Source organism: Cygnus atratus, chromosome 1 (genome assembly GCF_013377495.2).
Source record: "Cygnus atratus isolate AKBS03 ecotype Queensland, Australia chromosome 1, CAtr_DNAZoo_HiC_assembly, whole genome shotgun sequence".
NCBI lineage: Eukaryota > Metazoa > Chordata > Aves > Anseriformes > Anatidae > Cygnus > Cygnus atratus.
This window is the reverse complement of record NC_066362.1, coordinates 64,120,419-64,134,077: the sequence shown is the minus strand read 5'-3', so window position 1 is coordinate 64,134,077 and position 13,659 is coordinate 64,120,419. Positions and strand designations below refer to the sequence as shown.

General features: G+C 41.4%; 1 protein-coding gene across 1 annotated transcript in view; it reads right to left on the bottom strand.

Annotated features, from left to right (window-relative positions):
• Nucleotides 1-13,659, bottom strand: part of TMTC1 (transmembrane O-mannosyltransferase targeting cadherins 1) — a 151,239-nt gene that overhangs the window by 17,136 nt on the left and 120,444 nt on the right. The window contains exons 12-13 of the mRNA XM_035550707.2: nucleotides 8,142-8,285; nucleotides 363-471 (exon numbers count right to left, since the gene is read on the bottom strand). Of these exons, the coding sequence (XP_035406600.1) occupies nucleotides 363-471; nucleotides 8,142-8,285 (253 nt within the window). The remainder of the gene's footprint in view (nucleotides 1-362; nucleotides 472-8,141; nucleotides 8,286-13,659) is intronic.

Below are 13,659 nucleotides of genomic sequence, written 5' to 3'. Positions count from 1 at the left end.
GTCTGGGGGGGAAGTACTCACCTATTCTGCTGCCATAGCATTCAAGGTGCAATGGATAGACTTTGATATAGATGTGGGCAGCTGCAGAAAGGGTATGTACTCAACTTTAACAGTGATGTAACTCAGAGCCTCACCACATGGGTGTAATTACTCACTGAGAACGAGTTGCCTCCTTCCTATACTGAACAAGTCATCTCTAAAGCAGCCCAGCACAACTCTCCAGATAGCCACAGACAGGCCTGTGCACTTCATTGCATGCATGTGAGCTGAGAGCACTTCCAGGCTGTGAAGGAGGCATTGCAATTACAACATCAGGGCATCACCCTGCAGGAGAAACAAGAGCCTTGAATGATACCCGTTACCTGTTCAGCCAACAGCGAGGCCAGGCTTGAGTAAGCATCTGCGAATTCTGGGCCATATTTGATGGAGTCCCTCAGTAACATTACAGCCTCCTCCTTCTTCCCTTGGGACCTGCAGGCCGGGGAGGGAGGGGAAAAAAGAAATAAAAGTTCTTTAGCAGCATGTTTAGGTCACACACTGATCAGCTACTTTAAAGAGATGTAAAAAACTCTATCTTGTTCTTTTCAATGAAACTAAGTAATTCACTCGCGCCTCCTCTCCACAGTGCACGTCACCCAGCATCTCCTGATCCATACCGAACCTCTCTGCCTCTCCCTGTGAAAGAGGGTTGGCACTCTGGTCACTGAATACACGCTAAATATTGCTTGCTTGCTGGCCCATGCTTTTTCCCCATAGAGGATGTTGATGCCTCTGATGCACAGGGTCACTGCACTGATTCCCCGTTTTTTATTTCAATGGCAGGCGTGCAAAGCACATGTGCACAGGCACTGCCCCTCTCCAGCTCTGGTGCTCACAAGCAGAGCACGCTGTTTTAAACTAATCTGGGCTCTTTCTCCCATCCCTGCTGTAAAAGCACCTCTCCCTTCCCAAAGGAGGAAAGACTGAAATTGGCTACATCCGTAAGGAGCCAGGGAGAAGCAAGCGGGTCACTCACTGGGGAAAGAAGACACGCAAGTATTGAAGTCACGTTGGTAGAGATGAAGGAACTCATCCTACCTCATGCCAGGGTGGGAAATGTGCTCACCAGGGCAACCCATTTCTCAGCAAATTCTGAGAATTTTTGCTCTTCGCATCTCGGTTTCATTATGCTCCTCTCAGGAGCTGGGAGCACATAGGTTTTAATGAACCTGCTGTTTGGTCTGCTGTTCTGATGACTGCTCACACTGAGCATTACGCAATGAACCCAGCAAAGACAAAACACCCCCAAAATACTGAATTCCTCAATCTCACACACTGAAGAGCAAAATGTATTTTGCTCTATTAGGCAATCAGCATGGGCTACAAGCTCTGTCTGTTACGTGATAGCTGTTTGATTTTGTAAACTTTTCCAGTCCTACTGCAAATCTACTCTCAGTATTTCTCTTCATTGAAAATAAATCAATAAATCAAGTTGAGAGATGGCTACGCTAATGAGATAGACTTTTATCCAGCATTGCTCTGCACTTACTGCCTTGGAAAAAGGAAAAGTTTTCCTGAACAAAAATCTGTGTTTATTTATTTGAGCTACAATTTCACCAGTATTGCTCTGTATTCCTTTCTTTGGAAAAATGAGAAGGTTTCCTGAGCAAACATCTAATGATGCTTAGTTGGACTGGAACAACATTTTCTTTGTGCTGGGTATAAAACGAGTATGAATAGCAGGGCTTACAAAAAGAAACAAAGGCATGTGGAACACAGAAAGTATGTGAACACCTTGCTGCTTTGGCCTTAGATTTCATCTGAGTGACAGGGTCAAGTAACCAGATCTTGTTTATAAGGTGCAAATTTCAGCTGATAATATATGTGGCTTTGCAGATTTTTTCCCTTTCTAGTTATATAACTTGAAGAATATTTTGCCTGTCCATTACGCTAAGTAAAAACAGTTGTGCTAGTCTTTTTCTTCTTCCAGTGGTGCTCCATATAAATTACACGAATGAAGCAAAAACAAATAAAGAACCACTTTTCCCCTACACTAATTAAAGACTAGCTAGCTTGTCAATTTATAAAACTTTTGGATTCATTGGCTGGAGTTTCATGACACATTTTTATAAATCAAAAACAGATGACTGCTTTATAAAGGTATTGATGTTTGGCAAAAAAATGTAGGAAATGCCAGCTACAGAAATAAAAGGATTAAGTGATCCGCTCAGCAGTAGTAAAAGTTCCCATTAACCACAAACATGCACTAGGAACATGGGGCAGTCCTCTTAATTACTCTTTTTTTTTTTTTCTAAATGGCCTTTTTTTTCGTTTGATCCAAGAACAATGTTTGTCTCCTGAAAGTGGGGGTAGAAAGAGAAAGATTATGGCATCTTTTTATGTGACAGACTGAATTATATTATAAAAAGCAGATCCAGTGGTTTCTCCGAGGGCTCAGTCCTGCAAGATACCGACTGCTCTGGCCAAGCACTTAAACACGTACTTAACTTTTATGTATGCAAGTTGAAAATTAATTACTGGCTGAAGTGCTTTTCTGGACCAAGGCCAACATATTCAGCACTTTGCAGCATCGAGGCCATAGCTTATATAAATCTCATGCAATCTGGGAGAACACCGAGTGTTGGGAGAACAGTCTGATACACTAATTTACCACAAACTGGGGATCTGCAGCAGGAGAAACTAGGTAATATATACCTTCAGCATGACAGAGAGAGGAACAAATTCAACTGACACAAGGAGTCCATGATCACTTAATCCAATTTTTCCCCAAATTACTTTGCCTTACAATGCCCTCTTCTGATTCCCTCTTCCACTCGAGCCTCCAGCCTGCCCTCCGCAATCAGCATGGTCGAGCCGAATGCAAGAAATAGCTCTTTCCAACTGGAGCATCCCTTGCACATTTTTGCAAGTGCCCTGCAGTTTGAGAAGCATCAGCCTAAACTATCCTGCAGAAGCCTGCTCATCCACGGGGCTGTGAGTGGGCTATTGGCACTGGAGCAAATTTCATTCACAACAGAAACGGTAACCTAGGAATTAGTGCTCTAGAGAACTTTTTAATTTTCAAGATTTGTTTTATAATGCGAAGTTAGTTTGACTGCATTGAAGTCAGAAACACAGAACTCAGTAAGGGCTCCACAATTGTTCTGAACAACTTGGCTTTACACGATAATCCATGGGGAGCTTGTAGTATGTAACCACCTGTCTGAAAGGAAATCTCTAAGCACGTTCCACTCCCTGGGATTAAACCAATTCAGACAATTTAGATGCACTCCTTTGGTTTTCATCTGTACTATGTGGATGACACCAAAGTGGGGTGTCATCCACAGCCCAGCAATACAATGTAAGGCAAGGTTGCTTTTCAGAGGTACCAGGTTTGACAGAAAGATCATGAAGTTCAGCAAAATCAAATTCATGTCCTGCACGCAGAGTGGGATAACCCCGTGGACCAGCACAGGTTGGGGGACAATGGGCTGTACAGCAGCTCTGCAGAAAAGGCCCTGGGGATCCTGGTAGACAACACATTGACCACAGTGTAGAAGGCCAACAACGTCCTGGGTCAGTGGGTCCAGGGAACAGACATTTCCCTTTTATATGATATTTGTGAGACGACATCTGGAGCAATGTCCAGTGCTGGGATCTCCAGTGGAAGAAAGGCATGGACATACTGGAGAAAGTCCAATGGAGAGCTACTAAGAAGGTCTGGGCTGGAGCACATGTTGCATGGGGAGAGGCTGAATGAGCCACATGTGTGCGGCCTAGAGAAGAAAAGGCTTGGGGTGACTTCATTGCTGCCTGAAAGTACCTGGTTGGAGGACACAGAGAAACCAGAGCCAGACTCTTCTCATAGGTGCACAGTGACAGGATGAGAGACAACGGACACAAGCAGGAACATGGGAAACTCTGACTACATACAAGGAGAGATGTTTTTCACCGTGAGAGTGATAAAACATTGGAGCAGGTCACCCAGAGAGATTGTGGCATCCCTGACCTTGGAGGTGTTCAAGATTCAGCTGGCCACAGCCCTGAGCAAGGGGATTCAATTTGACCTGCTTTGAGCTGCGAGCTTGACTAAGTGATCTCCAGAGGTTCATTCCAACCTAAGTTACTCTTTGAATCTACTGTAAACTTGACATTGCCAGAGCTTTTTGGTTTTGTTTCCTTATTTTTAAACGGGCTAGAATGTGCATGTGATGCTGATGTATAACTTCAGCACTTCATACAACACAGAGTATTCTGACCAGAGACAATCCAGAAAGCCAGATGCAGCATCACTGCATGTTATTGCTCAGTCTGCTTCTTTGAAGGGAAGGGAGGAATGTTTCACTTTCTGAAAGATCTTACATCTCAATACTTATAGTATCTATCTGATGTTTTCCAGTGTCTTCAGACAATTATATAAGCCCATGCTAGCATGTTATATATCCAAAAGGCTGTATTAGAGAGGGTAGACAATCCTCTTTTCTCTGACTAGATGGGTTTGTTAAACTTGGACTAAATCAGGGCAACAAATGCACAGGACACCTTGAGCTACTCTACATTCCGAAGAGAAGCAGTCCTTTGAATAAACTCAAGATCTCAGGGGACATTGTTTCTAGGCACTTCACTTTCTCCTTGAAAATGCAGCCATAACCCTCTCAAAACACGTAAGAGTTATGAGGCTTTTCTTCATAAGAAATGCTGCACTGAATATTAGAGCATAGACAGAGAGAATACAGTACAGAGTAAGTTCTCTCCCATTCTGCAAAAGAAAGCTGAGATCCTAAATATTTACTTCAGATGTTCATAATATTTTATTTCTTGTCCCTTTACAGAATAGTTCAGGGGCTATAAATTTATGTGAGGTATTCTGAATGATACATATTTATCTCAGTTTTTCAAGCTGTAACTCAACAAAACTGAATCTATATAGAGGAGTTAAATATTTATATAACAGGAAATATTGAAACAAAATGAAAGAAAGCAGTATCAGGCTAGGCTGCTTGGAACCATGAAAGCAGAGAATGAGATTTCTCCCTTTTAAGCAGGTCATCTTCTGGGGCTATTTTAACTATTAAATTCATCTGCATTGTTTAATTATCCACTGCCCAATATTTATAGTAGGCAAGAAAATGATGACATACAACTTTATTTTAGAATAAGTAAACAAAACCAGAGGCTTATTCAGACTTTATCCTGCAATGGCTCCTGAGAACATTCATCTTCTGGCACATAGCTGTCTTCATCATGTGCAAACAGAAAATTGAATCTCTTTTTCATCTAGGGTATCCACAGAAAAAAAAAAAAAGGAAAAAATACATAATAATAACCCGAAATATCCACTCTGTTGTCCAAAACAATTTTCTAGTCAAGCTTAAATCACAACATGCTTGAATAGACAGCTTATAGCCAGGGAGTAATGAGCAGCAGATACCCACATGGGAACAGCAATCCCATCCTTCCAAAACCCAGGAGTTCCCCTTTCAGCACTCCAGAGGTAAAATCTAGTATCTGCAATTGGATTTCCACACTGCGAGCAGGAGTGGGTGTACGGAACTTGGCAGAATCTGACAGAAAATTCTGTGCCAGACCATTTTGCTATGTGTCCCAGTACAAGTAATGCTGTTACTGGACATGCCTTGGGTGCTGCAGATGTGGCTTTTCCTGATCTGTATCAGGTGTACTCACCGAAGCCTCTGTAAAGAGGACAGAAAATCCTCACATCTCTTGACCTTTTATCCTTTCTCTGCCCTAAGTTTAAAAATCAAAACACCCTTCATAACGTCTCATAGCACAGCCGGAAATTTAGTATCTGCCTACAGTATTCTGCAGATTTTCATTCATTACCTAGATTATACCAGCATTATAGCATCTGCAGAATACTGCTTGCCCTATATACACAGTGCAGAACTGGTCTCTCTTTCCAATAGATCACAGTCTCCTATATGGTTGAATAAAAGGATAATTTGGTAGAAAATGCACACAAAATCAAAATTATAGGAATAGGGACCTCGAAATCTCTGCCTCATTCTCATGTGGTCATCTCACATGTCACCTCATGCTCTCTGCAAATTTGATGCATGATCCAGGAGAGGTGCTAGCAAGGGGGTTTGAGCTACTGTTTTAGGGGAGACATTTATGCAACATCTGCTCACACAGCATCTGCTTTACACATGTGCTATTCCCTCCACCACGAACTCTGCCTGTTTTTGAGCAGCTTTTTTTAAAGATAAACAGGGAAATGAGAATACCATTTCTATTATAATTAATACTGTGTGTGTGCCCAGGTGCAATGGATTGCTTTGGAAACCTAAAATAAGTTCACAAAATAGGAGTACATGGGTGTGGGAAAAGAGGAGAATGGAATCTGAGCACTTTATTTTAAAGAGTTTAGCAGAAGTATCATACACCGTTAACTTATCACAATATGTGGCATCACAGAAGGATGAAGAACACACAGAATTTGATGGGACACACAATAACTTAAATATCCCTTTAGGAAAAACATGACATATTGCACACAAAACAAAACAAACAGCAGTTCTAAGAGAATTTCCCACAGGCCTCCTTTGTGCTTTGCCAGGGCAACAAATCCAGTTTCTACCCATATGCTGGGTCATACGAGCCCAACAACTTGCCAGATTTAAGCATTATTGACATGGAATGTCCTGATGCTGTTTCTGGCTTATGTCCTTTTGTATTAATATTTCATATTTAAAAAAAAAATCAAAGAATAGTAATTAAGACAAATGTGATGGATTAAAAGGACTATATATATATTTTTTAACAGCATTGCCACCTAAGATTAATTTCAATCAACCAAATCTCATGAATAATACAAAGACTTTCAATTTCTTTTGTAATAAGGCTGTCTTTACCTTTCTTGTATTTCCAGTAAAGCATTAACCTACCTTTCTACACATCTGCCATATTCTAACCCCAAACCATCAGGTTTACTTGTAATATTACTCTGGCAACTTCTCTGTTACTGAATGGACCAGGCAGAACTTCAGCAATCCGCTTAATTTCCTTCACATAAACTCACACTTGAAGTTACATTTCAGAACCAGAGAGATCAAGCATGTTTTGATGAGACAGTGCCACTTTATAACCAGCCCAACACTAAAGCCCAATCTGCTCTGAAGGATTTACCAGAGACCGGTTACCAGCAATATCCCCTTACAAAATAGATGCAATTTGTATCAGCAGAAGTGTCTTTTTACTGCTGTTGTTTATTCAGTTCTGCTAGAAAAAGAAGGAAAAAAAAGAGGGAAGGGGAAAGAAAAAGAAGAGAGGAAAGAAAAAAGGAAAAAGAGGAAGGGAAGGAAGGAACTCAACCAATGTTATCTTGACAAAAACATGGGTATTTTTTGCTGGTGCAAAAAAGCAAGTGTAGGAATAGAAATTTTTGTTTGTTTGTTTTAATTGCACCTCTGACAGATCTTAACGTAGCGGCAAAGCTTCTCTTGTAGATCGAAGTTCAGCCTTTAGATATGGTTAGTCAAATTAACTTGCATGATTATGATTGCTATTCTCCTTGCTAAAAGCTAATGCTCTAAGTAACAATGAGTCCAATTAGGAACTGATCAACTTGTCTTCTAGCTCAGTAAAGTAAACACGTAGGGATGTAAACCAGCTTTCCCCTCAAATCCAGACCCACCCCACCCCCTGGAATGGGATGAACCTTCTGCCCTTTTGAGCATCTCAAGAGTATTTATGCCTAAACTACACATCTGACCTTCCAGTTACAGCTAATGAGGAGAAGTGGGAACTTGCAGGGAGGGATTTGCTGGATATGTGTTATTCATTAGATCTGTATCAAATGCCTGTCTTTGAACAACATGGCTTGCTCCACTGGAAAGGTTCACATCTCTCCATTGAGATGGAAATCCCAGGTGACTTGTTTGGATTTAGACACCTCATTGTTTCATAACTAATTTGGAACAAGTGAATGCCCTCCAGCTGAAGCATCGTTGTAAACAGCACCTGAACTGACCTGGCAGACAGTGTAAGGATATCCAGACTAAGCCTTGTCTCTGTGCCAGCAGCCTTGGCTGCCAGTAAGAAATAGCACCATTCCTTCACCAGTTGGCAGAAAACCTACTTTGGTGACGTGCATATGGAGAATCTGGATTTCCTTGGCCCCAGTTCTGCGTTCAACTTACTTGAGCAGGTTGCCGAGATTGAAGAGAGCTCGATTGTGCTGAGGGTTTAACTGAAGGGCCCGTCTGTAGTAGTCCTTTGCCTCCAAAACGTCTATGGTCAGCGTCCCCAAGTTGTTGAGAGCACTTGCATGACGAGGGTACAGTCTGGGAAAAAGGAAATAATGAATTATGCACACTCATTAACTGATACACATAAAGCTCAGGTCACCAGCTCCACCATCACTGCTCTTTGGCACTCAGTACAGGGAAGGATGTCAGCTAGAAAATGCCATCTTCCCTTAATTTGCTGCAGGTCCTGATGGGATCATGAGGAACCTTCTCAACTCCCAGAGAGACTGTAAATCAGGTCTTCTCCTACAGTTCCTTTATGCTTCCAGGGCAGAAGAGAACACTCAACAGCTTTGAAAACCTATTTTACCCTCCCAGTAAGAGGCAGAATGAGTAGAGCAGCCTGAACATTTTTATTCAAGATACTTATTGAATAAGTAAGAACTACTTAGTCAAAAATATGTTTCCAATATAAATTTGTTTTGACATATACAGAAACCAACACTACACTGCTTAATTGTGTGTTTTTTAATCTGTTTCCCACAACAGAAGTGATAATAAAAAAGGGCAAAGTGAAACTTGAAATCAGCTGTTGAATAATGTTTTTTTTCAGGACCAATAAAATGATCAAAAAAATCTGGAAACAGACTGCTTAACAATATGAATTTCCTGAGTTTCTGTATTTTTTTTTAACACCCAGTTCTTCTTTTAACTGATCAGAAATTTAAATCTACCCATTTCAGTTTAACATTACACATTGGGCCCAGAGTACCTCTGTTAAAATTCCCCATGAATTAAGAAGCATTTTGTAGTCCACTCAGCTGCTTCTACGCTCAGGCAAAGTCATGATCCTGCATTAATGGTTTGGCTTGTAGGTTTTTCACCAGAAAACTCCAGTGGTGAAAATGACCCAGGGCAAGATTTATCATCCGGGACCCTCTGTATCACAGATGAGTGAAAACTGAGGTTAATTCTGACAACTAAACAAACACAAAAGGGTAGCCCACAGAGGGGGAAAGCTGGGAGACCAGCTGTGCGAGAAGTGTTCAGAGTCCCCTCTGATGCTCTGGTATGAAATGGTGTACAGGTGCCTGCCCACTCAACTTCTCCAATGGACATTTTATTCATGATAGGAAGGAAGCAAGTCAAGATGGTCAAGGCTTCTGTTTGAGAAGACCTGGTCTCAAATCCCTCTGCCACTGCATGTTTTCTATTTCAGACCAGGAAAAGTCATTTGGCAATTCTTTGCCTTAGGTCCCTGTTTGTCAAGTGTGCATAATAGCTTTGTAATTCATGGGAGAGAGATGTGGATAATGACATTAAAAGTAGTTGGCTATGATAGCCCAGGGTATGGCACGAGGAGGGGCATTTAAAGGAAGAAGAGATTAAGGCTATAATGCAGTCTAACTCTAAAGTTTGAGACTGTTTCTAATCTAAGAATTTCCATGTTTTTTGTTTTTTGTGTGTGTATTTTTTTTCCTGGAGTTTTTCATTATGTCAGTTCAGCCATGGGATTTTCTGTACTTAAGTACCGTGAATAATTTAGCATTTTATACACTGCTGCAACACTTGTATCAGTCACATTTTCATTCCATGGCACGTAAGTGATTCTGGCAGGGTCTTATTTGGGGGCGCAGCCAGGAACACACAAGGGAACTCCGGGAGAAGAGGACGTGCGCCAGTAACAAACATGGGATATTTCCTACAACTAAGCAAGAAAAAAGTTTTCCACCCAACACTAAACCTAGCAGACAAGGATTGCAAAACCACATAGTGGAGGAGAGAGAGTGTTCAAAGATGCCACCGTATATATATTTTTTTTAGAACTTAGCCTATTATACTGACAACGGATAAATGTAATGAGCACCACTCAACACACCTGACTGCTACAGGCTCTGACAACATCCCTCACGTCCAGATAAGCACCCTGTCTCTCAGAGGTAACCATTTCTCCTGCTACAAACCCTCAGATGCAGCTTACACATACATACTAGCCACTGCCTTGAGTATCTGCATTGTCACAACCATTCACTACACTACCTGCATTCACTGCTCAAGTGATTTCTGAAGAGATCCTTCATTGATCTTGTTACAGAGGAGTAAGAAATCCAAGGCTAAACTGCAGTTGCCACAAAAATAGCATCACTTTCTACCAGTGAAGCTACACAGTGTCTGAAGCACTTCTGGATGTGAAAAGCTGCCTGTACTTGGAGAAGGGTCAGTGAAAGACAAGGCGATGAGGGTAGGGTTTGAGTCTTACCCTGGCCCTAAAAACCACTGGCCAGCTAAGCTAAGCCTCCCCAGCTGAAGCAGGCTGGGGAAACTTTCCTCAGGAACAGCAGGGAAGCAAGGGAAAGGCCCAAGCTTGCTTGCTCTTTGCTATGTGGGACGCAGCTCTGTGTGATACCTTGACTAGGATCTTAAGTGAAGCATGTCCTATCTACCTTCAGGCAAATAACCAAGGGCTCAGACTTGTTTCCCATTTATTCCACAGGCTTTTGACATTATTTTCAAATAAAAAGATTTGGGAGTCATATTTTTGAGCCTTTTTCTCCATTTGGCTATGATAAAAGCCAAGCATCACTTTTGTCAGTACTCACGTATAAAAAAAGCTCTAATATCTGACATGAAGTCGCTTGATGTATGAGTGGGCAGAAGTATTTCAGACAATTCTTGGGAAAGTCAGAAACAGATTAATATTTTACAGCCCTAAACCTGATGCGTTTGCTTGCAAACTTTGAGAAATTTATTCTGCTCTTGGCCTCTAGTGCTCCCATGACATTTTAGGCCCAGGAGATTTGCTTGCACCGATTTGGAGAGGAATGAAAATTCAAAATTAAAAAAAGAGCACTGATTTCACCTTTAAACTGCACAGTTCTGACCAGCAGCTCCATAAATACACTTCTGAGCTCAGTGCTAAAACCTCTCGACAGCAAATTACAGGATGCAAACCCATCTCCCTGTATCCTGGACTCTATTTCTTGTGTTTTACATTTATTCCTTACATCTCATTGCCCTTTCCAAGGAATATAAGTGGGAAAAAAAACAGAACCTCAACTGGCATAAATTGTCAGCTTAAACCAGCTTAGCATCTGGCCTGCAGAACTTACAACATTTACAATTTTACATATCCGAACAAATGTTAAGAGAAAAATCCGAGCACAGCGAGATAAGGCAGTGGTGTTGGGCTTTTCCACTGGGGTTCAGTTTTTAAAGTTTTTATTGGAAAATTACTTCATTATGGCAGTAGAGCAAGATGCCACTCAAATGAGCTCAGCAGAGAGCATAACCATGCCCTAGGACAGCATCACCTCCAGTAAATTAACCAGAGCCAGCGCCTGGGCCCATCACCATTCACGCTGTTTATTGCTGCCATGATCCCTACCAGGTTTACACCACTCTCAAACTGCTCCCAGGAGTGGGCCAGGGCTGAGCCCAGACCAGGGTCTGGTCCCAAAAGCCAGCTTGGCCTCAGCCCCCGTCTCTCAGATGCTTGCAGGCCGATTTATGCCAGTTGGCCCCAAGGCTGGAGACTGGGGCCCCGACCCTTTTTATTTATTAATATGGACATTGACTACAGGACTAATGGCCTTACTCGGGCTGCCCTCCGTTCATGCACACCCACCGCTGTTAACAGTAGCTTCCTGGGGATAAAAACAGAGTAGAACAAAGTCTTGTGGCTGGATTTACAGAACATCATATAACTTGACCACAGGTGACTAATTAAAGCAACATTTACTAAAGAAAACGTTGCTGCAAAATTTGCAGACATACCATTTGCAAAGTGCTTTGCTTTTTGCTATATCTGAGCTATTATTTTAATGAATGGAAGCGTGTACTTTTTTTTTTTAATGCTTTTGGGAGGGTTGTGATGTTTTCTGTTACTTTCAAAATTGGCCCCAATGCTTCCTGATGTCTACCTTGACTGTAAATTCTCCGATGCAAAGACTGTCTGTTCCCCAGGTGTATTTATTTCTCAGAAGAGTCAGAAACACCTTATCATGACAAGGAGGCCTCAAATTAACCTGGAGTCTCTTTAGTGCCACAATAACAACAATACTCAGAGCCCAGACCTTGTTTTACAAATAGCTGGGACACTCGGAGTTGCAAAGAATTGGTTATTATAATGTATATGTTGTTTTATGACTTCTCTTAAGAAACAAAGCTTTTTGTCTGGACACACACAGAGCTGTGTTTTCCTTGCCACCACCATTGATAATGGTAACAGTCTGCAGGCAATATCCTTCTTGCTATGCATCTGATTAAGAAGAAATTCCTTTAGGCTTCACCTAATCAAATGCAAGTGCTGCATTATTTATGAAAGAACGCTGAATTTCATTAAACTTATTCCACAAGAAGCAGTTCATGTAAAAAAATCAATTTCTCATTTCTTTCAGAAATCAGAATAATTTTCTTTCAAAACCTACATTCACAGATAATTATTACAGAAGTCTTGAAACAGCAGAATTACATAAAAATGAAAAAAGAAAAATAAAAGAAACCAAGCCTATATATTTTAAAGTATATTTTAAATCAGACTGGGATTTCATTTCTAAAGAGAAGACAAGTGGGATGTTTCCTTGTTGCAGAATGAATAATTCAAATGATTCCTCCAGTGCTGTATCTGCAATTGTCAGAATAAATTTAAACAGCTTTCCCTTTAACTATTACAGGTATACACTGCACAAGAACTCCTGTTAATAATTATCCCCACTTCTTTTAGGCTACAAAATTCCCTCTAATACCATTGAACAAAAGCCTTATTGACTTGCACAGTCCAGAGATTTCTAGTTTTGTAAGACGATACCAGGCATAAAACATTTACGCTCATCAAAATGCTGAAGACCACTTATTTTGCTTTTTAATTTAATGCTGTTATTACCTGAAACATTAGTTTAAAAAAAAAAAGCATGGTTTTGTTTGGCAACATATTTATACTACAAGCTGATTCCAGGAAAAAAAAAGAGAAAGGGAGGGAATTTGTTGTCATGGATACAACCTATAATCCGCCAAGAATTTTAATTCTTTTAATTCAGATGTAGAGAGACCACTTAAACACTTGGCAAGCTCTGCTTGCAGTCCTGCCTTTAAATGGCCCTTGGTTTGGTGCCAGAGGTATTAAGGGGGCAAAAGGCATCAGAATGACAACTCCCTGCTTGCTCTTTGAGTGTTACATGGGTTTTGCACAACCATAGCTGTGCAGGGGCAGAAAGCAAAAGGGATGTGGCCAGGCTAGAGCACAGTTATCCAGGAAATGCCCACGAACAGCATGGAAAGGGCTGCACCGACAGCTTTTGGGGTCCATGCAGCTCTGCCCAGCCTTGTGCTACCCTCTGAGCACCTGTGACAAGCCTGTCCAAAGCACGCTCCCTCCCAGTGACTTGAAACACAAGTCCTTAAGGCCATCAGAAAAGCCACAAGCAGCATGGGACATAATTAACCTAACAGCCATGCCACGGCAGCGGGAAGG